Consider the following 25308-nt stretch of genomic DNA (forward strand, 5'->3'; position numbering starts at 1 on the left):
GAAATTATTTTATCCTATTTCCCTAGTGGAGGAAGTTGTTAACTTGAGGTTCACTTGCAGTAACAAGCTGGAGAGAATCTGTAGAAGTTGCCTTCTCTCTCATATCACTGTGATTTATGACAGCCTTTACACTGCTCTTCTTCTGGAGTGCACCATCCTTGCATGAGGCAGAATTTCGTGTGTCTTTAACTGTACTTCTGACAGGATTTCTTAAAGGACCAAAAGGCAAGTGTTAAATACTGCATAAAAGCCACAAAGAGGAGTCCCATGCTCTTTCCAGAATAGGAACAAAAAGACTTCTATATGCTTACTGTTAAGTATGCTCCTTTATTGTCTTTGCAGTAGTAAGTACTGTATTTTAAGGTACATAATAAGCAAATAAAAAATGTTTAAGAGACCAAGGCTTCATCCTCTCTGAACATGTCATCACATTTCAGAGTACCTGACGTGCCTTCATGGTTGAATTGCTTCATGGTCCACAGTGCTGATGCGTATGCAAGCTTGCTACCAAAGAAATATTCAACATTTTTTTCCCTTATAGGCTCTTAACAATTGCAAAATAACTACTTTTCCTTCTTTCTTTCTTTATTTACCCAGTATAATCATACCATAGACCTAGTTCTTAAAACCGTGACTTAGGGAATATTACGTTGCTGTAACTTTAGAGGTATTTTATTGTGCAAGACCAAAAGATTTGAATGCTCCATTGTTTACTTCTTATTCAACCATCTTTTAAAATGAGCTGCTATGTGTGTACAAAATAACACCAGAAGTCAGCTTCATATTTTATAACCACTCAAGTTTGCTACTGCTGCTGACCTATTCTGGCTCGGTTATTTCTTTTCATAACAGCAGACAGGGTAGATATTCAGTGACTTAAATATAATTGGTGCTGACATCTGTCTGTGCCCTGACAGCGAGAAGTCTCCAGTGTAGAGTCACCGCAGTGACACCACTTGGTACTACTATCAGGGCGAGGACTCAATGACTGCAGGGATTGATCTGCCTCTACCTCCTAGTGGCAGCTGCCTTAGTTGGAAAGTTTGGGCTTGTGTGGACTGGGAAGGATATTTGTCCTTTAAAACTGGCTATTTGGCACTTGTCTTCTGTGTATTTGAGGCTTTTTTTTTTTCTTTATAATCTCTTGGGTGTATGAAACCTAAGAATTATCTTGGTGGTTTTGGTTTTTTTTTTCTTTCTGGTGGTTTCATTCAGCTGCTCTTTCAACAGGGTGAAAGCTTACAGTTACCTGCTATTGTGATTTCTGTTTCTACCAACAAAAATGTGCTGGAATAGCTTCTAGACCCGGAAAGAAAATCATGCTATTTTGGATATTTTAAGCATCTTTTCTTTTTGAAAGAAGGTGATGCGAAAGAAACATCTATGTGTATTATACTTTTAGTAATTTTTTAGTAATCAGCTCAATCTGCTACCACCGAAGTGTATTTTCTTTGAAATTCTCTATAATCTATAATCTCTATGATCTTTGTAACTCAAAATTCTGCCTGTGACTTTTAAGTTCTGTTATTTATGTGATCTCTTTAAGGTGCTTCAGAAAAGGTCCAAAACGTTTTTCAAATATGAGTCCTTACCAAGCTTTTTGGTTGTGCTTTACTTGAATGTCTTGATTAATGGCTGCTGTTTCCTCCCATCTTAAACAGGACTTGAAACTTCTGCTGATGCTATACATAAAAATCATTTTGAAAAAAACCAAACATACACTGAAATACAACACTTTTGTTCAAATTAGAACTGCTTTCTTTTTTTTTTCTTTTTTTTTTAAGGTGTTCAATGTTTTCCTTACATGCTTTGTTCTGGTATTGAACTTTTAGCTGAAGGAACAGTTTTTTGGCCATGATAATCCCAGCTGATCAAGAGTTATGGGTGCCTTAGGACAAGTCAGAAATCAGGTCTACAGGGTGAGAGCTGAACGACATCCAGGTGTTACGTTTTCTGGCTCCAAACTGTTATTGATGGCCCACAGCTGGGTGCCCTGGGTTGGCTCGTATATAATAAAAGCATGCAAAAAAAATAGGCAGAGCAAGAGGAGATTGAAGTTGAGCTGGGGGACCAGACAAGAGTATTTAAATATAAGTGAATATAAATTAAATTATCCCTGTCTGGAGCTTAAGCTGTTCATTCTGAGATTGAGAGAGGCTTTTTTAAGAGCTTTGTGGTGTGAATCCCTCCTGGAAACAGAGAGCACAAAGGAACGACGGGTAGTGCCTGCTGCTGTTGAGTTCGTTGTGGTGTGTTTTTCTCATCTGTTTCTCCCCCCAGGGTTTGGAGGATGCAGATATGAATATGTACATTTTGTCAAGTAACGCATTAGTACTTGCCTGTAATGCTGTGGGAAACAGTTCCTGTAGTAATGTATGGGATGCTGCAATTAATGGGGATTAAGCTTTAGCAACCCATGCAGTGAGACTTGCTAATGACCTTTTCTCTTCTAGGCTTAAGTAGCCAAAGATGAGTCGTGGATTTTCAGAAAACAATAACTTTCTGTATGACAACAATCAAATGGTTTTGGATATGATCCTGTGCTCCCTAATCGGTGTTCCTCAGCCTATCAACTGGGACAGTGTGGCCAGGCTAGTTCCAGGATATACATCCAAAGAGGTGAATTTACTTATAAAAGATTTTGTATGCTTTAAGCAGTACTTTATGAAGAAAACATCTCTGGAAGAGGGAGGGAAATTGAAGTTAATGGATTTCATTTTATTTTTTTCCTGAAGTTATTTACACCTAAAGAATAAAAAATGTTAAATGAGCAGTAGACTGAAAAAATAATGGTTTTGTTTCTGCAAAACCTGAACATTGAAATTAAGAAATACATTCTGCATTTTATTTTAAGAACTGATATAGCATAAGAAAAAAATTACTGGAAAGTAAAAATTAAAAATAATGGAATAAAAAAAACGTAGTTGTGCTAGCTTATTTCAAATTACATAGTGAAGATTTTCATGGAAAGGATGGCAGTATCCACTAACCCCACATAGACTGTAGTATACTTACTAGAAAAACTGATAACTTTCTATCTTTTCGTTACAATTCTAAGGAAGCTGCAGATATCTGTGAGGTGGTTAAGAGTGCAGTTGCCTCTTGCTTGGTCCTACAAGATGTGGAGTTTTTTCTTTCATTGGCTGGAATAGACTTGGAGGAACCTAGTACCTCCATATACTTAATGTCCCCTGGATTGATGAATTTCCTGGTGAAACGCTCACTTCTTTTTTTTTTAATAGTAGCTCCTGAATTTTTCATTTCTGAGGAGAAGTAAGCTAAGAGATGAAAAGGTCTTTTGCCCTTGTGATTCAGCAAAACTGGAAGAAAACAAGCCAGTGGTCGTCATTATCCTGAAAACTTAATCAAACGTGTCAGCTCACATTTACAGCGTTGCTGCCGGGCATCCCCTGTAACCTTCTATTTAGAACACAGAAGTGAATGATTGGGAGTAGAAACTTCTGTGGAATTTTACAGCCTTTGAGGTGCTTGGCAAAGTTCTTGGAGGGGACTCTATGGTTTGCCTTTCGGTTTGCAGACGGTACCAGGCGTTTTAAGCAAATAATTCTAAAAGTATCAAAGCTTTCTCTTCGTATTAATAATATGATTGGTTGTGTCTGATGGAGCTGTGTCACGGGAGGATCACCCATAGAACTAAGTACGTTTACTTGTATGTGTAAATTACCTGTGGGTAGGATTGTGCTGCACCAAACTGAAAATTGTCATTATGTTGGTACAAATTTAGAAAATGGTAAGACTTTCTAGTTCATCAAAACAAGAGTGGAAAGTTAATAGAACTGCAGTGGAAACCACCAGTTCCTTTTGTCCAAATCAGAATGGAACTCATAAAGTAAAAGCATAATAATTATGAGCCAACTACTATAACTACTTCTAATAATACTTGACTGTTTACAAATGAGGATTTAAACTCTTCCCATAACTTTTCCTTGCGAAGATCAGACTTAAAATCACAGAGTTTAATAAAATAATGGTTGAAACAGATTCTATCGTGTCTTTTCCTTTTTCTGTTAGAGTTTAATTATGGCAAATCTTATCTGACTGTGTATTTTTGTACTTTTCTGATACCACTAACGCAGTAGGAAGGCTTGTAAGTTTAATATCAGTAACTGTTGACATGCAATAGTTATGAAATACAATATCCTTCTCAAATCATAGTTATTAAAAATGTACTGAAAGCTACTGCTTCATTGTCCTATCATTTAATCTTGTGACAGTGTGCAAAAAGGTTTGATGAACTAAAAAGCAGTGGAAGTTCACCTGTTGACAACCAGTATAATCCCCTGATGGCTGCTGGTGGGAGTCCTGTGGAAACTTTAGCTACGTACATCAAATCCTCCTTGCTCGATACCCAGACAGAATTTCAGGAGCCTGCTATTGGGCAGGATTCCATTACTATATCTGGTATGTTTTCGGTCATTCTGACATATATTGGGTTTGATTATAATCAGTATGTGCATGCTTTTCTGTCCTGAGTGGTAAGTCCACCCAGGAAGAGTAGTTGTTCATCTTTGAAAAAGAAAATTAAGTAATAATATAACACGTATATGAAGTCACTTTCAGTTAGTTTAGATTAAGAATCGCTGTCTGTTTGGGTATTTTTAATAGCGTGACCTTCCAAAAGGCATAAATCCTTACATTTAATCCTCAGGATTTTTGGCAACAAGAGAAATTACTTCCCTGTTTTGTATCCCCAGCATTGTACTGTTAAAACCTACAGCTATTTGCAATCCTGTTAAGCTGTGTTACTGAAAGAACTGCAAAGTTGTGTGTGGAAAAGCTGCAGAAAGCTGAGAAGTTGATCCCTTGAGGTCAAACCCTTCTGCCAGCTAAAGGCTGTGTGCTCGCCGTGCTGTTCGCCAGTGAGGTGGCTACAGAGGAGCTGGAGCACAGCGTCACTACTTTTTGAAGGAAGACAGTCTTGCAGTGACATAAAACATGTCTCAGTCAGTCCCGTGTCCCAGTAGTAATCTGGCAGAAGAGGACCACTCCTAATAGTTGTATTTCAGTGACAGCACAGTGAAACAGCGTCAGCATTCCCTGAAGTACTTCTTACAGAAGTTGTCATTAACTGGGTGATGGTTATTCTCTGATTTTCATTGTAGACTGAGATGTATTCAGTGCATTGTAAGACTTGATAAATGTGTTGCATGAGAAATTTGCCTCAGTGAGGAGTAAACAATTTCTGTTTTAAAAATTAAGACAACAGTGAAGTGTTTGTTTAAACAAAATATTCTCTGCTACCCTGTCCTTCACAGAGTTGTAGCTTTCTAGTCACTGTTACCTTTGCAGAAGAAAAAAAAACAGCTGCAGAACACATAAAATGTTTTTTTAACTCTAATTAAGAGATAATATTTGAAACCCATGTATTGGACTATCTAGACTGAAAATGCTTCCTATCGGCTTTCAATTATGTACTTGTTACATGCATGATGTAGAATAAATGCTTCTTACACCCACAGGTGGCTACTTAAAAGATTAATAGCTTCCTAGTAGGCATTTAACAAGCTAACTCTGCTTATAGAACTCTTTAGACAATTAATGCATGTTTTCTTTTTAACAATTTAATGCATGTAATGAGTATTAATGCAGTTAAATACCTTAATGTTTCCTATGACGAGATCCTAGCCTGAGATTTTTTCGTGTTTTCTTTGCAGCTTTGGAGAAATCACTTTCCCTGTTTGTGTGTAATTTGTTGATATGAAAATAGTATAATTTCTTTTTTTCCTCAAGGGATAGAGTAAATTGACCTTAATATTTATGAGGTACTTGTATATTTAAGAATTGGGTGTTTGAGAAAAGCCTAGGTGTAAATGTGTTTTGTTTAATGACTTCCTAGTGGATTTATCCCATCTCCTTATTGTTAGGATCAAGAATTTGGGGGCTTTTTGGGTTTGTTTGCAGACACGAGTAGCAGCAAGAAAGAGCAATCAGACCAAATGAATTTTGAGCTGAATTCCGATTTTGACTGAGTTCTAGAAGCTCATTTATTACTTGCTAATTATAAGGCAAACTGCTGTTAAGTCCCTCTGAACAGATAGTATGGCAGTAAACAAGTTTCTAGGGTAGCCTTTTGCATAAAGTATTTAGTACTAGCTTCCAAGAGTCAAACAACATATAAGCTTTGGGAGGAAGAAAAAACAAGATGGGAAGAAATGTGTGGTGAATTTCAGACATCTCTGTTAATTTGGCATTATTTCTTTTAATAACTTCACTGTGTTCAAAAAAACCCACTTATTAATATTTGCAGGCAGAGCTCTTGCACTTAATTATTTTTTTTCCACAGGCTCTTCCTTTAAAACACCTTGACTTGCATTTAAAAATCTAAGACTCCTGCCAAGCCTGTTTTAATGCAGGCACGGGTCATCTGCCCGCAGGGGCATAGCTGCCCTGAAAGCTGTGGCTGACCCAGCCCCTGCCAAGGCTTCACCAGGATCTGACTAGTAAATCTCTTTTTAGTAACTGTGTTCCCTCTGTTACGGCCTAAGGCTCTACCTTTGGAGAAAATTTTGCTTCTTCTGCCTCTGGTGTGATAACTTTGATTTCCTGAAGGGCATAACTACTATGTAGAGCTTCCAGATCATTTTTGGTGTCAGTCTGCTATAGTTATTTAGCCATAAGATGAAGAGGTCTGTTTTAGGCTTCTTCAGAAGAATACAGCCTCTTACATTACATGAAAGGGAGAAGATGCTTCTGCAACTCTTTTCCTAGAAATCTGAGAGTAGGAAGTAATCATGGAAAATTATGACCTTATGGGGTTTTGTCAGTGGAAGACAGTTGTATGCCCTTTCATTATTTAAAAAAAGATTGTTAGAGTTTCAGATTGCACCAATCCACTCATCACAGTTGGAAAAGTTATTTACTGTCTGAATGCTGGGGTTATCTTAAACCTTGACGCAGAACTTGCTGGGTTTTGTCACTAGGCCTTCTAAACTTCATCCAGATTCCACTGCTTGTAGTGCATTTGTGAAGGTAACCTGCCTGAACTAAAGCACAGTCGTTCTTTATTTCCGGAATAGCCGCGTGATGTAGCTCAAAGACCAGACAAATGTCACGGTCTGCTTTCTTTCAGTGTTGTTGTTTATAATCTGCTGCTTTGAGCCACGTGTTTGCGAAACTTAGCAAAAACACATCTTAAGAGACTTAGATGTGATGGAGTCTCAAGACCCGAAGCCGACAAGGAGAGCTGAAGGAATGGATTGTGTTCCCAGGAGGAGATGCTGAAGACTCTGTGTGAATCTTGATGCTCTGTGTGGAGACAGGACCGAGCTGTCTCTGTGGCCAAGTGCGGGGCAACCCAGCAGTGCTGCTGATCCCAGTTCCCAGAGCACGGCCTTCAGAACATGAACTTAGATTCTCTAGTAGCACTTACGGTAGTAGATCTCTTGCTAGTTGTGTGACATCCCTCCACCAGCTACTTGAGTTGCATTTCCAAGATGCTGAAAAGCAAAAGGTCAGGCTTGTTTTGTTCTAATGCAGCCTTTTATTTCTTACATTTAAGGAAGGCCCAGCACAACCTCCACAAGGAATTGTTCTTCAGAATCTGAGAAGGGTCCTGTGCATATAGGAGGAGAAAGCACTGATGAAAGCCAGGGGTAAGAAGATCTTGTTTTTGTTATCTAGGGCATTATAGAACTGATAGAAAGATACCTAAATTGCTCTTGCTTTTCTGCTATCAGAAAGAAAACACCTGGGAGCATTCTAATAAAAGCTATAAGAAATTTTGAAACCTTACAGTGCTACAGAAACAGTAGGGATTGGATAGGTTTGAGAATTTCTTAGGTGCAGTAGAGATTGCTCATTTATAAATCTGTCCACAGTGATCCTCAGAGGGATTGATCACTGTTGTGGTGAGAATGGGAAACATAACCTGATTTTAAAAACTCATAAAACAAGATTGATGTTCAATAGCATTTTGATTTTTAAAAAAGTAGCATTTTGTGAACATAGATTTGTCCTATGTAAAAGTGGGAAAAGAAAGCTGTGAATGAAAAGTACAAGTGAAAAATTTTACTGCAGATGCAAATAGCCATGCACGTCACTGTTTTTCATACTATCACATTGCTGTTTTCCATACTGTACAAGTACACGTAGAATAAGGTATTTCTTTGAAACCTAATGGTAACCGTCTTCCTCTAGAGAGAGCATTTACTGATTTTAGCTTTGACCTTTTCTTAACAAATAGACATTTTAATATACAATAATACAATTTTAGTTTCTGCAGATAAAAACTGTCATTGTATATGGTTATTGTCCTTGATGCCTCAGTTACTTAGATGTATACATATACCTGCCTTTTTTTTCAAGATAATTTTAAAAAGGGAGAGCAAATACGTTCTTTATGTCATTCAGATGGTATTCCATAAAAAACTGGTGACAAAATTTGGAACTGGAGCTAGTCATTTTCTTTCTCCGGTCCTTAGCAACTAAATGGCACCATGTCAGAGGAGATTCATCTGTGTTCTCTGTTTGACAATGTTATCTGACCATAGTTTCTATTAGTAGTTTGCATTAAGAGTTAATAACAGAAGGAAAACAAATTGCAGTTAATAAAAACCTGTTAGTGACATCAGTGTTGCAATGTGGGACCCAGACTTGGGTGATGAGATCTTTGTTGATCGAGTTTGGTGTTCTAATTGGCTTAACAGTCCTAATTCAGTCTGTGGCTTGTTTTCTTTTTGAGGCCAAATATGGTGATCCATGTGTGTGACGAAGCGAAAAACCTGAAAGAAGATTTTGTGTGTCCTCGAGACCTTTTGATTTCGGAAATGAAATACTTCGCAGAGTATCTGTCGGTGGATGCACAGCGCTGGGAAGAGGTGGACATCTCAGTGCATTGTGACGTTCACATCTTTGACTGGTTGATCAGATATGTTAAAAGGAACGCTAAAGATTCTGAAGCTCATGAAATGCCCACTTTAGGTAAAAAAAAAAACAAAAGAGCACGTGGACCATTTGTTGTTGGTTCTTTGTGTTCTGTCCTAATGGAAGATTAATGGGTTTGGCACAGTTCAGCCCCAGTCTCTTTGTTTCTGACTGTTACCCTGAAGCCTGTAATATTTTAGAAAAATGGTTCAACAGGGATCCTCTGGTCACCACAGCAGATGTCCCTGATGTGTCAACACTGACAGTTTTGAGGAAACATCCTGATAGCTGAAGCAGTGAAAAAGGACTCATATTTTGGGATCTGTTGTTTTTAATTACAATTCTACAGACAGCTCCTGAACAAGAGCAGAGCAGTGGTTTTAAAACACTGATGGTTGTTGGGTTTTGTTTTGTTTGCCTTTCTAAAATTTCAATGCAGTCTGAGACAATGATAGAAGACCTTTCGCCTTCATGAATTTGATGCAAGCATCAAATCTTTTTATGAGACTTGGATGCCATTTTTTAAAGTATAGGCAAACTGAGAGAATACAGTTGCAGTGCAAAAGTTATTTTAAGCAAAATCTCAGCTGGGTATGATTGCTACAGAAGAAAGTTAGTCTTGTTGTGTAGTTGTTTAGTCATTGTACCCCTATGAAGCTGCTCTTCTAAGTTTTTTTAAATTCTGGTTTGTTGTAATTGTACTCTGCTGCCTAAGTGATAAACTGAAACTTTGTTTCTTAAGATTGAAAATGCTCTGCATATGGGGAGATGAAATGTCAGGTTGATTGGTATCGTAATACTCTGCCACTGTACGTTTCATGTCTGTTTTGAGTTACGAAATTATATGAATTATACTATACTATACTATTATATTAATATTATAATATGAATTATATGATATGAAATGATCATAATAATTAATGTAAAAAAAGCCACCTTTTTTGTTGCCTTTTAGAACCATCAAATGTCGTATCAATTCTTATTTCTTCTGAGTTTTTGAAGATGGATTCATTGGTGAGTATTAAGAAATAAAGTTTCTCTTCCACAAAGGCACAGTTAGTTATCAGGTGTCTAACAGCTTGTTTGTTACGCTTTGACTGTTACATGAGCAGATGATGCAATCAGAATGTTTTGAGATTTTTACTACCTTTCCTATTCAGTGCAGTAATCTAATATTTGTAGAATCTCAATGCAGGAAAATTTACACAGTAGGTTTTTCTAAACGTGATAGAGGGATCTTCGATTTGCCTTCTGATGACTGATCTAGTGTAGCACCAAGTGTCTGACTTCTGATAGGTTTTATCAGAAAAGATTCAATCAATTAATATTTTTATTCTATCTCCTTTTTACACGAAAGACACTTCTGGAGTTTAGGATCTGGTTCTCCAGCTTAGCATAAGTAATATCTACTGACTTTTTTGTTAAAATGTTTGTCAAAAGTTCTGTCATTGGGGCAACCCACAATTAAATACACAGTAAACGCAGCTGTTTAAGTTGAGATCCAGGCAGTGCTGTGTACAATCTCTACTGTGGTTCTCTTTTTACAAGCAGTTGAAAGGTGCAACTTGCTGAAGATGAAACATTTGTGGAGCTGGTTTTTGGTCTGTAGAAACCTTTGGGAGGAGAACATAAACTCAGAGTCACATTAACTCAGTCTCCTATAGACAAACCTGAGACTTATTAGTTGGGTTTTTTTTCTAACATTAACTGAAATAATTTACCAAAACACCACACTTTAAAAGCTAAAAATCTCTTGTGAGAGCTTTTCTAGAATTCCTTAATGTGGTTGATTTTTTTTTTTTTGTTTCTGTGTTTCTTAGGTGGAAAAATGCATTCATTATTGTCACAAAAATATGAACGCTATTGTAGCCACGCCGTGTAACATGAATTGTATCAATGCTAATCTTGTTACACACATTGCTGATCTCTTCACCCACAATGAAGTGGAAGAACTGAAGGACAAAAGAGACAAATTTAAGAGGTAACTTTTTGCCCTGTAATAAGCTACTAAGTGTTGTCAGGCTTTTGGATCATTTTCAGAACAGCAAAGGGGTTCGAAGTGGCATATATACAATTTATACTCTCATATAATGTATCTTTAACACAGAATATCATGAAGTGGCTTCAGAATTGCATATTAAAATTGTGAGCAAAAGGAAAGAGATTTTTTTTTAATGGGAAATGAGCAGTAGGAAAGGCCAAACTAGGCATGTGGCACTGGCAAATTATTCATGAATTCTCATGTGAGAGACAGGATTAGGGTAAGAAACCTTTTATGGGATGACATGCTCCTACTTGGTAGAGAATGGTTTGACTTTGGCATCCTGTGAACTCTGATGTTTCAACATAGAATTTAGGATGGCTGGAAGGCTGAGTAGTTGTGATGAAACACTATTTCATACATAACAACTCCCACTTAGTTGCTATCAATATAAGGGCAAATTATTGGAGGACAGACTGACAGACAAGCAAGGGAAAAGTAAGGATTTTAATCAGCAAGGATGAAGACATTAAAGCTTTTAGAATTAAAGTTAAGTGTGATTTCACAGAAGTATTCATTAATAAAAAGTCTTGTAGTCAAGGTAGAAACTGGCAGTTTATATTGGCAAGCAATGTAATAAAAGAAAACAAAAGTAAGGGATCTCCTTTTTTCACATCCATGTAAAAAGAAGAGATGCCCAGGTCAGAAATCAGTTATCCAAACAGATTAGTTTAAAGGAAAATCCCATTAAAAGCTAGATTCTGAGAGAAATATTGTGACTCTGCTTGTTGTCAGAGTATAATTGTTTGTCTCACTATACATAAAGCAATTTTCAGTTTTTTCTAATGAGTAAACTGTGTTGCTGTCATTAATAGTAAACTTTTCTGCAAGAAGATTGAGAGACTGTTTGGTCCGGAGTACCTAAATCCAGATTCTCGAGGAAATGCAGCAACATTATACAGGTGTGGTCTTTTTATGTTACTACTTCAGTTGCAAGAAGAGTTTGTGTTTTGAAGTCCTGCTCTTACTATAGTATTTTTTTTTTAAATAATCTAGGTGTTGTTTATGTAAAAAGCTGCTAACTAAAGAGACTGAAAGAAGAATTCCTTGTGTACCAGGAAAAATCAACATAGATCAACATGGAAATATTGTCTATATTCATATAAGGTAGTGAATATATACATTAAAATGTTTCTTCAACTACATGATTTTGGGGTGATTTTACAAAATACTACGTGTTTATAAATTATCAGATAAACGCATTACAAAATGAAGTCACAGATACGTGGAGAGCAGTATGAAACATCTCAACTTCTTATATTACCTAGCCAAAAGCAAATAAAGGACGATTATGATGATGTGCTTCTGAAATCCACTCAGCAGTGCTGCTGCTGAAAGCAAACAGGAAAACTACAGCCATGATTACTGGAAGGGCTATTTTGGGCTGTACTGCCTTAAATAGAAAATAATCAGCTCATTCTTTCATCAAAGTGTTTTAAGATGTGCAGTTATTGACAAAGTAAATAAAGGGCTACATTTCTACTAGGTTTGTTATTGAATGATAGATCCATCTCTGCCAGCAAAGAAATACTGGATTGTTTTCTAGACTGACTTTACAGTATTCGATCAAATACTCAGCATGCTTAAAGACTACTATAAATAAACTTTCCCAGTTTTTTTTCTGTTCTAAAATATTTTTCACAGCAGCTTCCACGACCTGCTCTGTATGTATGCCTGAGGTGTTTGGTACGAATGTTTAATTCAGTTCTGCCTGTTTGATCCATGTTTGTGAACAGCCGGATTCTTGTCTTAATGGACATCAGTGTGTGATCAGCTGCAGTTCCCTCCCTCCCCACATGCCCCCTTTAAGGAAGATGGTGGGAAATTCATAACAGGAAACCTTTCTCATTACTTCTGTTTCGTTCAGAACAAGCAAAACACGATTCAGCATCAGCTCCCAAGATAACACGTGTTTAGTGTTCCCTCCCACCAGCAATTCCAAGGTGTGGATTAATTTCTGCCCAACAGCCGAAATAGAACTGAATCTTGGAACCCTGTCCTGACCTGTTAGGATCATTGGTGATTAGCCACGTAAAATTCATTAACGGTATTACTGCGCTTAAGCTGACTGTGTGAGGCTGCTGTGCAATTCCTAGTGTATAAATATGCAAGGTTTTAAAGTTGCTCGGAGGATTATTTAGGTTCTGATTATTTGCCTTGTGGTATTTGTGACTGCTTTTCTACGCAGAATCCGTTTCCCATTCATTAGGTGAAGTGATGCTGGCTACTAATGATTTCAGGCTTATGAGCAAGCCTGTCTTTAATGATTTCAGAATAGGTTTTTGGTCCTCTAGTGGTGCCTAGAACTAACTTGCAGTTGAAAGTACTGCTTACTTAGTCTGAAAAAAAAAAGCAGCGTAGGCCAGGGCTCAAAACTGTGGGAAAACAGTATCTGCACTTTCTGAAAAGAACATGCACCAGTGCAAGTTGCATTTGCTCTTTTGAATTCTGAAGAGGAGGAGTGTCTCATTTTATCACCAGAAAGGACCAAAGTCTGCATTTTTAAGACTAGAAATTCAGGATACATCTATTCATCAGAAAGACATGGTTTTATATTTCAGACTTTAATTCTTAACTAAGTAAGTGCTGTTGTGTTGCAGATACATAGAAACATGTTGGCTTATAAAATAGAATGGCAATACTTTGCTTCTGTTGCACAACATATTATTTTAAAGACGGAAAACTACCATAGGTCTGAACTTTGTTAGCATGTGCGTATTCTGATTTCTTCTGCTCTGTGTATTGGGTTTTCCTCTGATTTATGGTTCTCCTGATTTCCAAGAGGCTTGATATTTATCTTACCTTATAAATTTGCTGCATATGGAGCTTGAGATTAATTGGTCTGTAATTTTTTGTCGTTAGTAAATTTAGGATGATATGAAAGAATATAGGCTGTCCTGTCAGTCTGATTTTATTAATGATTGTTCCATGTTGCATCCTTCTTGCTCTAAACTCTTCTGTCGACTTTTTACCAGTGGAGCGCGGGTTGTTCTGCGCTTTCTCCACCTCACCTTTCTGGTGGCAGGATCTGAACAGGGTTAGGACTGACCTTTTGCTTTTTCAGAGACAAAACCTGGGAAGTCCATGAGTACTTAATTGGCCTTCACGAGGAATTGAAATCTTGGCGAGATGTTTACTGGCGCCTTTGGGGGACTGTCAATTGGTTGACCTGCTCGAGATGTAACCAAGTTAGTGTGATTTCACTTGTTTGTCTGCAGGTGGCTTATTGTGGGTGACTTTTGGGGGGTATAAGGCAGGGATTGAAGCGGTTTGGAAAACGTATGGCAACGAGGCTTGGTTTATGTTTTTTGTAGTGCAAAATTTTGACTTCCATAGGTAATCCTGCCTCTCATCTCTTTTTATTCTTATGTAGTCTTTCCTGTGTACTGAATTCTCCCATTGCCAGTACCACTCGCAGCCAGTTCTTTATCCAGGTGTAGCAAGTGCTCTGGGCTCGGCTGCAACTGGAGTGTATCCGTGTTGTAACCAAAAAGTACTTCGATTTGATCCTACAACCCTCCCAAAGGTACTTAAATACCCGCTGGCTGTTAAAAGAGTGTAACACGTGGCGAGGGCGGAGGGGCAACAATGTGTTAGATCTTCTCCAAAACAAGGATTGTAAATTGTTGCAGTGTCCCAAGGCAGGCTCACAAGAGTGCAAAACCTGAGCTTTTGTTATTGAACTCGGTGAAATCAGTTCTTCCCTTTAACTCGATATTTGATCTTTTGTGTGTCGGTGTCACAGGGCTGCAAAGTGAGGGATCACATGGTTGATTTACCTTCAGGAAATGAAGATGAGGATCCTTTGCCATCTCAAACTACTAAAATACTGAATGACCTGCTTCATCACAGAGATGTTATTGTTGTTCCTTTCACTAAGGATGAGAATAGGTAAGAACGTTGTATCATGTTCCTGAAATAACTTCTCCTTTGACACTTAACTCTTGTGCACTGTTCATTTGTCTCCCATTTTAAAACAGGACATAAGACTTTTTAAAGATAAGTTGATTTTGATTGTTTGGTTGGAAATGGGGAAGAGAAGAACAAGTACTTTTCCCTTTTACATTTCAAGCAGGCATTTAGTCATCCTCCACAAGCATTTACTACTATCTTTTTATTTTAATGGATTGTTATCAAAATAGGTGGCTGACTTCGCGGTTTCTTTTCTTTCTTGATGAATAATGAATAAAGAGACACCGATGCTGAAGCTGTGAAATAGAAGAATACATTTTCGTTTCATATTTTTCTCTTTAAGTGATTCTGGTATTGTTTTCTCTTTAAGTGATTCTGGTATTGGGCTCTGTGATGAAAAAGGCATTGAGTGTGATGTGCTTGTAGAACCAAATACGCCGTGGGGTCCCAAAACAGGAGAAATCAATGCTGTGAGTGCTAATGGTTTTTTTTCCCCTTTTTTTTCTAATGATGAGGATTCATTACAAGGATATTTCATTAAAAAACTTATAATAAAAACAAAACACATATGTTTTTGGAGGAAGAAGTGCACTGCTGAGCATTGCAGGATAGCATAGGCGCAAAATTTCTGGTTGGTGAAAAGGTGAAACTTTTCGCTCTATCTGCTGGAAGTATATCAGAGATAATTCTCCACCTCATTCTTAAACTGATGATGCTTATGGATATAGTCATACTCTAAAATACATCACATGGCAAATATTTAAATAATTATTGCCTTTGTTTTGTCCACTGAGCTATCTCGATATGTCCACATGACTGTTACATGTCCATAAGTGAAGAAGGATAACTTGGATCATGTTTTGGTTGGAGTTTTTTGTTATAATTTTTCTTATTTTGTTTTGGTTTTCCCAAGATGTGAAAAATTTTACTTTGCAGAACTGTGATGCACATACATTATATCATGTATTATCAGGTCAACAAATACACCTTCTAAGGCAAGTTTAAGGAGACTGTTTATATTACTGCATCTGCTTTAAAGTGAGCTTTTATGCAAAGATAAGATTTTGGAGTTCTGCACCCATTGTGCAGAGTTCAATGATATTTATGGTAGCACAACACTGCTGATGCCATGAGAACTTCAGGGTATCAGAAGATCTCCTGCAAAAAATGTGGGAGGCTGTTAAATTTAAAATCCATAATGATCTGGTACGTAACTGCCTGCTCTGTCCTGGGCTGTTGGGTTTTGCGTTTTTTTTTATTAAAATCAGCTGTAAATATTTTTAGTGTTAAGGCAAGGCACGTTAAAACATGATTTCAAATTCACTGCCCCGAGTCGGTCAGCAGTTCACAACCTGTTTGAGGTGAGTCATTCCACCAAAATCTATAAAGATGGGAGAGCGGGCCTTCTAGGAGTTACCAGTGTAGATTGCTGTACTATAACATACTTCTAGAATACCGCTTCTCTTTTTTAAAATTATTATCAGTTCTTTAACTTACATGCCTTTCTCTCTTTTTCTATGGCTACAGTTTCTTTCTCTGAAGAACTGGACTTTACAGCTGGTTAGTAAAATATTTTGTTCATAATTTTAAATATTTGCTTGTTTGCACTGGCAGACAACTAGCTTTGAATTTTTTTTTCCTTATTTCTTAATTAATTTGATAGAAAAAATGTATTCTTTTTTGCTTTAATTTGAGGTTGCAGTACAGCAACACTTTTTACAAGAAAGTATAAAGTATGTGTCAAGTACTACTTTGGCTGGAAGAAAAATTAAAAATAGGTTTTACATGTTTTTGTAAATGACAACAAAAATGGATCAGCACTGCATACATCAGTTCATAATAGTTAATTAGGCTGACAGACATGTAAGTTATCAAAATCAAGAGTCTGTCTCTGATGGCTTGTCTGAGATGCTTTGTGTCATCTTTATGCTGCTGCTTTGTTGCAAAAGCTTTACTCCGAGCTGAGGGACTAGCAAAATGCAGAAAAGGGGGAGTTATTCTTTCAAGAGCACAGGATATCACGATTTACTCTTTTTGTATGTAAATGCTAGAGAGCAGCAGCTGACCTCTGCCGCTCTTGAGGATTTATGTTGCAGTCTGATGTTCCTAGTGTCCTCTGATAAGACTGTTCTTGGAAGAAAACCTCATCAGTCCTAAACTTTTTGAACTTGCAGTCCATGTTAAGCTTCATCCCAAGATACATGTGTGTATTCAAACAATGTAAACACCACATTCCTGAATATTTTCATTATTCTGTGCTGAAGAGTGAGGAACTATTCACTGTGACCCCATCTGTTGCAATATTGGAGCCTGGAGTTTATGATGATGTAGAAGAGAGAGAAGGAAAAAAAAAAAACCCTTAGATTTTTAGGGTGAGTTAACAAAAAAAAAAAGCCAACCAGATATTCCAGACCAATTTGCAATAAACTGTTAATGCACTGGGGTGTGCAGTCTGTGTGTACTTGAAGTGCACTGCGATGTGTGTGCGTTGTGGTGTGTAATTACTGTTTGCAAGATGCAGTAAGCCTCAGTAGAACTGTTTGAACCTGTAGTTTCCTGGAGTCTATGATGATGTGGCTAGCCTCAGACATTTGCTACCATAACATAAATTTTCTTATTAACTAGAAAAATAATACAGTCAGCAATACATTGGGTATTAAACATGGAATCATGTGATAATACTTGTTGGAAGGGATCTCTGGTGGTCATCTTAAAATACTTCCACTCTCAAAGCAGGGCCAACTTCAAACTGATATACAACCTCAAAGCTCTATAGCACTTTATTCATGGTCGTAGCCTGTCAAATCTTGAGCATCTCTGAAAATAGAGATTCTACAGCCTGTCTGGGCAACCCCTTGCAACGTTTGACCACTTGGAAGAAACATGAATAAACGCATTTATCAAAATATCGTAAGCAAAGATTTGAAATTACTTTCTCAACATCTGAGAATCACATTCTCAGACCTAACTGCGGGCAGTTATGTCACTGAAGTGTGGAGCTATGTTTGAAGTCAACTCCTTCAGGACAGATTTACTGTGTCATTTAATAGGAAACAAGCCTGATTTACAATCTGTTGCACTCTCTTCTTGTTGATTAGAAACAACAGTCATTGTTATCTGAAGAAGAGGAGTATACCACTGGCTCGGAGGTCACTGAGGATGAAGTGGGGGATGAAGAAGAAGTGTGCAGGAAACCAGGTACAACAAGTCTCTACAGTCATTGTCCCTGGAATTTAGCAATAGGGATTCAAGGCAGCAGAATTATTCTGTAAACAAATTTTAAACATAAGGCACTTTGAAAATAAAAACTAACATTACTTGAATTTTATTTCTAATTTTTCCGTGTTTAGAAACAAATTACCCCACTGTTCAGTGCCATCAAAAATCACTGGTCAATGAGGAAAACTGCAGCTGTTCAAGCCTGAGATGTCCTCAGAGTTATCAAGGGCCTATTTCACAGGAAACACTGTCACATGACTTTTATGAAGTTTCATGTAGATAAATTTTGGAAGAAAAGACAGTAGCTACACAGCTATATTTTTGCAGACTATTCATCTGGTTACTTAGTGGAATGGCAGATGAATGTGGCTAGAATAAGATAAGCTCTATATGACCAAAACAGATTTGTTTGTTTGTTTGTTTTTGACTTTAATATCATAAGGGGTTTAGGAACATGGAAAGCCAAAAAGCAGCTTCTCCTTTCCACTGTACTAATGACTCATTTGAACAGAGGCAGTTCTTTTTAATTTTTGTCTTCACTCGAAGGGATTGGAGTGTACCAGCTTGCTTTTAGAAAATAAATAAATAAAAATGCTGAATGAAAGTTTTTGTAGTTTAACTTTAAACTTGCGTGGTCTGATGTCATTCAGAGCTTGTTGATGGAATTAATATAGTCAAACTTGTACCTTGTACATGCACTTTTATTTTTACCACAGAACAGTCGTACTGTTACATGTAACCACTTTATTTCTTCAATTAGCAGGGAGAAAAGAGAAGTTAAAGAAATCCTCCAAGCACCCGAAGAAAGTGATTTCTTCACCTAGTGTTCAGAAAAAGGAGAAGCCATCTGATAAGGTAAAGTCCCAGCTGGGAAGCCAGCCTCTGTGTCAACTGAATGAGGAGGAATTCTCTGAAGTTGTGAACTTGATCTTAAAACATACTTAATGTGGTTTTCTTTCTTCGACAGTCAAGTTCTCGAGATGCATCTCCATTCATGTAAGTATTTCTTGAAGTTCTGGAGAATGTGCTTTTAGTATATCCCTTTTTGAAAACTTGCTAATAACATGTCAATCTTTCTTTTCTAACCAGTGTGAGTATGCAGCAGAACAAATGGGATGCCTCAAGGTCACTAAGATTCAACCAAGATGCTCAAAGAGAAGATGGTCTGTTCTTGCATGACTTTAGCTTTCATAAAGTTAATATTGTGTAAAGAAAATTACTCTTTCATATAAAAAACAACTAATTCTCAAGTCTAGCTAATTAGAAACTTGTAGGTTGAATTTATCTGAGATACAGGAATAGTGTTTTGAGTGGGGGTTTTTTAATTTTATTTTTTCTCCTCATTTGGAAAAGAGCAGATTTCGACTAGGCCTGCCATTAGTAATCCACTGGATCCAGATCACACAGCAATCTTGGACTCTTCCTAACTGTGCAAAAGTATTCATATAGCAAGAAACTCTTTTTGAAAATGCTGCTTGAGGATTTGATTGGCGTTTATTAGCAATCTCATCTCTTCTACAGGAGAAAGAATGTTTGTGGTAGGAAAAATGAAAAGGAAGCTGTATAAAACTATGCGTTGCAGTCTTGCACACAGATTGAAAAAATAAATGGGCAGAATTGGACCTGCTGTGTTGGAAAGGAGTTTGAAATTTGCAGGAGAAAAAATAAGAAATGCATTATATAAGTGTCTGTATTAGCTTGTTTTATGTTGTTTATTTGGAATGCCAGCACGTAACCTACAGAGATTGTAGTTGTGTCATCTGATTGCTGTATAAGTACGTGAATAATTTTTCCTGCATCCCTGTGCCCTTTGTTGTCTGTGCAGATAGATAAACATTTGCTTTCCCAGTCTTTGGCTAAAAATATTCAGGATTCTGTTGATTTGTTCCAGCTTTTTGAATCTTTCCTGAGACTTGTGCATTTTTGCTGTTTTGAAAACCTCTACCTTAAAACCATTCCTGTAGTTTTTTCATCTCGGTGTAGTGCCTCGGGCTGATTCTGGTATCCGCTGCTGAAGCTACATTATGCATCAGGATCTAGGGTCTTGGTTGCTCAAGATTTTCATATGAGCTGAAAAGAAAGCTACTTTTACAAATAGAATATCACCAAGATGTACATCTAACTCTTCTCTTTTTGAATTCAGCAGCAAGGAAAATGTCAGTTCTAAATATTCTTTTTATTTGTGACAGATCAGAGAAGAATGTCAGAGATTACAGGGCACTTGATAAAAATGAGACTGGGAGACCTTGATCGAGTCAAGTCAAAAGACAGCAAAGAAGTAAGATTTGTCGTGTCACAATGTAGCATTTACAGAATTAAAGTGAACCTTGTTAATAAAATATGTAACACAAATGAAAATACCATCTTCTTAATACTTAAGCTAAAGAACCGAGTTTTATCAATCTTCGCTTTCTTCCAAGCGTGATTTCTTGGAGAAAATAGTTTAAAACAATTATCTGAAGTTCACTGCTGTTAAAAACTGGGCATAGAAAACAGGGTGGATTTCAACGGTTTCAGGTACTGGGTTGTAATAATAAAATAATGTGTGCCATAGATTCTGCTGAATATTAGGGATTTTTATGAAGTCACTGATTAAATTGGAATAATGTCAAAACTTGGTGATTGTTATTTTTTTTTCTGCATTCCAGTATGCAGGAGGCATTTATTCTAGACTTGAAGCTCAGATAAAGGCCTCGGCGCAGGTCACTGCACGACAAAGCAATGCTGAGAAGACTGCCAGGTAAGATTTTTAAAATAAAAGAAAAAAGCAGAAAGTGTGAGTTTGGGGAGTGAGAGGGTGTTTTGTTTAATGAAAAACCTGCCTCGTTCCATACACTTTTTTTTGCATCAGCTCTTCTTCCAGCAGGTTAACCATATATGATGTGAAAGCTTCATTTGTCAAATTAAACTAGGTCTAAGAGAATGAAGCTCTTGTTCCCATGCTGGGGTAACTACTTTATAGCTTCTGTCTTGGAAGGTTGGTTGCTGCTCCAGTAAAACTTTCTGTGACGTTGTAGATAACTGAAAAGTGTTAGCAAAGATTCTTTAGCTTATTCTTTGGCCTCCTTCCAGAAACAAAATCAGCACTCTTGCTGATTATGTACTAGAGAGCTGACTGGACAATAATTTAAAATTCTAGCAGTGATAATGTACGTTTGTTTCTTCTGTGTTCTTAATGCAGGTCAAAATCCCGTTTCGGTCAAGGCCGTCCAACGTAAGGACTCATGAGAAAACTTGAGCCAGAATTGATTACTGCTTCCTGAAACTGTACTGCACTCTGATGTATGGAGAAAGCACATCTCCAAAAGCTTTCCAGTGACTTATTTATTACTTTAAGCCTTGTAAATTATTTTTTGCGATAAATGAATGCAGATCCAATAAGGTCTGTACTTATTTTAATTGTAAATATACTATTTCTTAAATTTAAATTTGATTGCTTTTTTAGGCTACTGTGTTAAGTTGCATAGAAAATATTTTATAAATCGACAAAATTAAATTATCAGCCTAGCTTTATTTATGGAGGAGACATAAATATGCCTTTTAGTACGCTAGAAATACCGAAAAGGGAAAAGCAAGACTACTGAGTTCTGAATACAGTCAGCAGCATTTACACAAGTCGCCTAGTGTATTTATATCATGTAGTATTTAATGGTACATTTTAGGTCAGTCCTCTGGGGATTTGCATTTAAAGTCTGTGACAATACCTGTGACTTAGACTAGTCGAAGCAAAATTTTAATGCTGTTCTGAGGCTTCCTTCTGTAGATCACACAACTGCCGTTCGTGTGAAGGTAGGTAGTGGGTAGAGACTAGACCCCCAAAGATGGCAGAAGTGCCACAACGATGCAGTGTTGCATCTTGCACATGAAACATTTGCTTTGCTTGGGTGTGAAACTAATGCTCGTTCCCGTTCCTTCTCGAACTCCTCTTGCACAACGCAGTGTTGTGTTCCCCCTCTGACAGCCAGACCTTGGACTGCAAAGCGGTTGTGTCTCTTAACGATGCTATGCTACTAAATTTCCGAGCAGATACGCCATTAATTCCGTGTCTTTCAACGGAGATGTATCGCTCTGAGGATTTGTGCTTGTAGATCTTTTGGGTCTAGTTACTTTCTGACAGCTGCCTGAATAATACTGTTTAGAAGTCAGATGCACTTTCACGTTCTGTATTTGGAGCAATATAAATCGCGTTTGTCTACGTGTAAAATCCGGGGCTACCAAAACGAAGTAACTCGCCTAGGAAATATGTCGCATATTAGCAAAGAAAATGGCAATAATAATGGTTGAATTCAATTAAACATGTTCTGACTTTTTGAAACAGGTAGAAAGAGCGCTCAGGGAAAGCTTGTTCCAGGCCGCGGCTGTACAATAAATTGTGAGTTTGGAATTAAGTCAGCGAGATCCGGGGTGGGAGGGTGGGCTGGGGTAAGGAGAGGGAGATCATTGTTTAAATGCACTCATCTCTCCATTTGGGCTTTTTTTGTCTGTCTTGTTTCTTGAAGGTTTTCAGTAGGCGCTAGAAGACTAGGATAGCAATACTTGAAACTGCTGCTTTCAAGGCAGGAGATTTTTATCGAAAAAATTAAAAATGAATGTTGTTTCTTGTGTGTTTTGTCCAATGCTGTAGTGAATTTGGAACCCAATGAAACCAACAGGCAAAACTGTGGATTTCGATGGCCTTGGTTTTGGGCAGGAGTGGTAACTTGACAGGAATGCTTTAATCTGTGTCAAATAAAAATAAGGGTTTATTAATGCCTCAGGCCAGTTTGTAAGTAGTAATGCAGTTTTAAGCAGCTATAATAAATGCTAGAAAACTGTTGTTTGTTGAAAGCAAAAGTATTATAAAATCCACCAGGTAGGAAAATGCAGTAGAATAAGTGTTTTGCTACAGTTTTGTGACTTCTGATAGAGGATTGTTCTGAATTCCCATGGTAAACTTTACTATAAAAGTTGCAGGCTGCATGTAGGTGTATTTAGTTTTCGTAGAACTACTGACTAGAAGAGAAGGGAAAATTCCGCCGGTTTTGTTCTGTGGGAAAGTGCCAGTTCTACGTGCCAGTATCATTTTATTAAAAAATATTTTTGAGCATATGGAAATAACGTACATGATGTGCAGTCTTCTTTCCCCTTGCCAACCACCTTGAATTTTTATCTTGTATTAATTTTGAAAATTTGTCTTGCTTTAATGGAAATAAATGTTATTGATTTAAGAAGCGTGTGAGTTTTTTGTAGATACTTCTAAGAACTAAGTGCATAAATGTTGTTTGATGGTCTCAGTCACGCATGTGTATTTGTGATTAAATTGCAGCATTGCGGAACAGGAGGTTCTTGAATGCAGCGCTACTCCACATCTACAAGAATGTAAAATAGTTTTTATCTGCAATGAGTTTTGAAGCTGGATTAAAAGTTCATGAGTGAACTGCCCTACAAATGACCCAAGTATGCGAAATATCAAACTAAGCTGTGTTAAAAACATGTTTAACTCTGCCTTGCACTGCCACAGTGTTGATCGTACCATTTAAAAAGTCTATTAAATCTATGAACAGGTTAGTTTCCATGATTCTGTTTCTAGAAATTGCTATGTGGATGTCCTGTATGTGTGCAGTTGGTGTCGTGGGAAGGCTACAGTGTGCGTCCTCCTGTCACGCGTGTTTAAGTTGCTGCGCTTTGGAGCTCTGCCTGTTTGCTTGATGGCCAGAAAGCTCGGGGAGAAAGGGCCAGAATTTTAAATTTTGTGAGGGCTCCAAGGGAAAACGACGATGTAGGAGAGATGTGGACATAGGGTTGACCCAGTCTGTAAATATAGATCTGTGAATGGCAGAGGCATATTTGATGTGACCGAGAGGACAATTTGCCAGAAGGGAATCAATTTTTTAAAAGCAACAACATTGTTTCCTGTTCTTGTTGAGTATATGGGCTTACTGTGTTGTGTTGGGAAAGGGCTTCTCTGCATCAGATGCTTGTTTGATCAGTTGGGTGAAGTTCCCTGCTTCTGTCCAGGAACCTTAGTTCTTACTGATGTCTAAAAGAGCAGTAGAGACATTCCTCCTGCAGCTGTTCTTGGTGAAATCCAATCTGTGTGAACTGCATCACTCTCATGAGGGTTTTTTTTTCTCTATTTCTTAATAATTAGGAAGTAAAGAAGACTGCACTCACGTTAAATTTATCTTTCTACAGGAATAGATGTACTGTTGAATTCCCCTATTGGCCATATCTATAAATAAAACCAGCCAAAGGCTTTTCTAGGCTTGAGGCCGAGAGACAGCACAGAGTGGCTGCGTCCCCAAGGTTACTGTCTCGTCCTGTCTTTGAGAATCACAGTGGTGGAGGTTGATGAAACCATCAGCCAGCCTGAGGGCTACAGCAGCTGACAGAAACTTGCACAGGACCGCATGAACTCCTCTCCTGTGGGAATCACAAGAGCTTTGAATGCGAATGTGATAGCTGCGGTGGCAAGTGGACAGCATCCTCAATTTGGGGGGAGGGTTGTGCACCCCCCAGCCTTCAGTAGGTGCCTGCTGCTTGTTGGTCTGGTGTGGGAGCAGCGTGTGTCCTGTTTGCCATTGTTGTTCCCTACATGCTCAGCAAGTATAAAGAGTGGACAACAGCAATACAGCGTGTCCAAGCAGCGCTTTTCATTCTACACTTGCCTGTAGGTGACCTTTAATTTACAATTGGATAATTGGATTTTTGTACACTAATGGCCCACCTCCTTCAGCTTCTAGGCCATATCTCCATAGATAACAGTGGACATCTTTGTGGCATTTTATCCCCCCAGGTCTCATCACTTCATATCACTGAGCTTCCAGATCTCTAGGATGCCTCTTGCCCACACAAGTCTCAGAAACCATTGAAGTTGCTTTTGCCTTCACTGTGATTTGGAATATCCAAAAGTAGATCTTTTTGGGCCCCTCACTACAAGAGGGACGTCGAGGTGCTGGAGAGGGCACAGAGGCAGCTGCCAAGCTGGTAAAGGGCTTAGAACACAAGTCGTATGAGGAAAGGCTGAGGGATCTGGGGCTGTTTAGCCTAGAGAAGAGGGGATTGAGGGGACACCTCATCGCTCTCTACAACTACCTGAAGGGAGATTGTAGAGAGGTGGGAGTTGGTCTATTCTCCCTAGTGGAGAGTGATAGGACAAGGGGAAATGGATTTAAATTGCGCCAGGGGAGGTTCAGATTGGATATTAGGAAGAATTTCTTTACTGAAAGGGTTGTCATCCATTGGCACAGGCTGCCCAGGGAGGTGGTTCAGTC

The 25308-nt window shown here is 37.9% G+C and overlaps 1 protein-coding gene across 1 annotated transcript; it reads left to right on the forward strand.

Moving 5' to 3' along the window:
- Positions 1 to 2449: 2449 nt before the first annotated feature.
- On the forward strand, positions 2450 to 21273 carry KIAA1841 (KIAA1841 ortholog). Its single transcript, XM_009866546.1, has 20 exons — positions 2450 to 2619; positions 4236 to 4422; positions 7520 to 7613; positions 8702 to 8940; positions 9839 to 9897; positions 10704 to 10864; positions 11740 to 11826; positions 11921 to 12031; positions 13989 to 14112; positions 14298 to 14450; positions 14670 to 14815; positions 15207 to 15306; positions 16364 to 16396; positions 17935 to 18034; positions 18819 to 18910; positions 19023 to 19051; positions 19145 to 19218; positions 20245 to 20333; positions 20704 to 20795; positions 21237 to 21273. Exons 1-20 carry the CDS (start codon positions 2470 to 2472, stop codon positions 21271 to 21273), a joined length of 2157 nt encoding a protein of 718 aa, XP_009864848.1. The 5' UTR covers positions 2450 to 2469.
- The last annotated feature ends 4035 nt before the right edge of the window (positions 21274 to 25308 follow it).

Source organism: Apaloderma vittatum, unplaced genomic scaffold, assembly GCF_000703405.1.
Source record: "Apaloderma vittatum isolate BGI_N311 unplaced genomic scaffold, ASM70340v1 scaffold13080, whole genome shotgun sequence".
NCBI lineage: Eukaryota > Metazoa > Chordata > Aves > Trogoniformes > Trogonidae > Apaloderma > Apaloderma vittatum.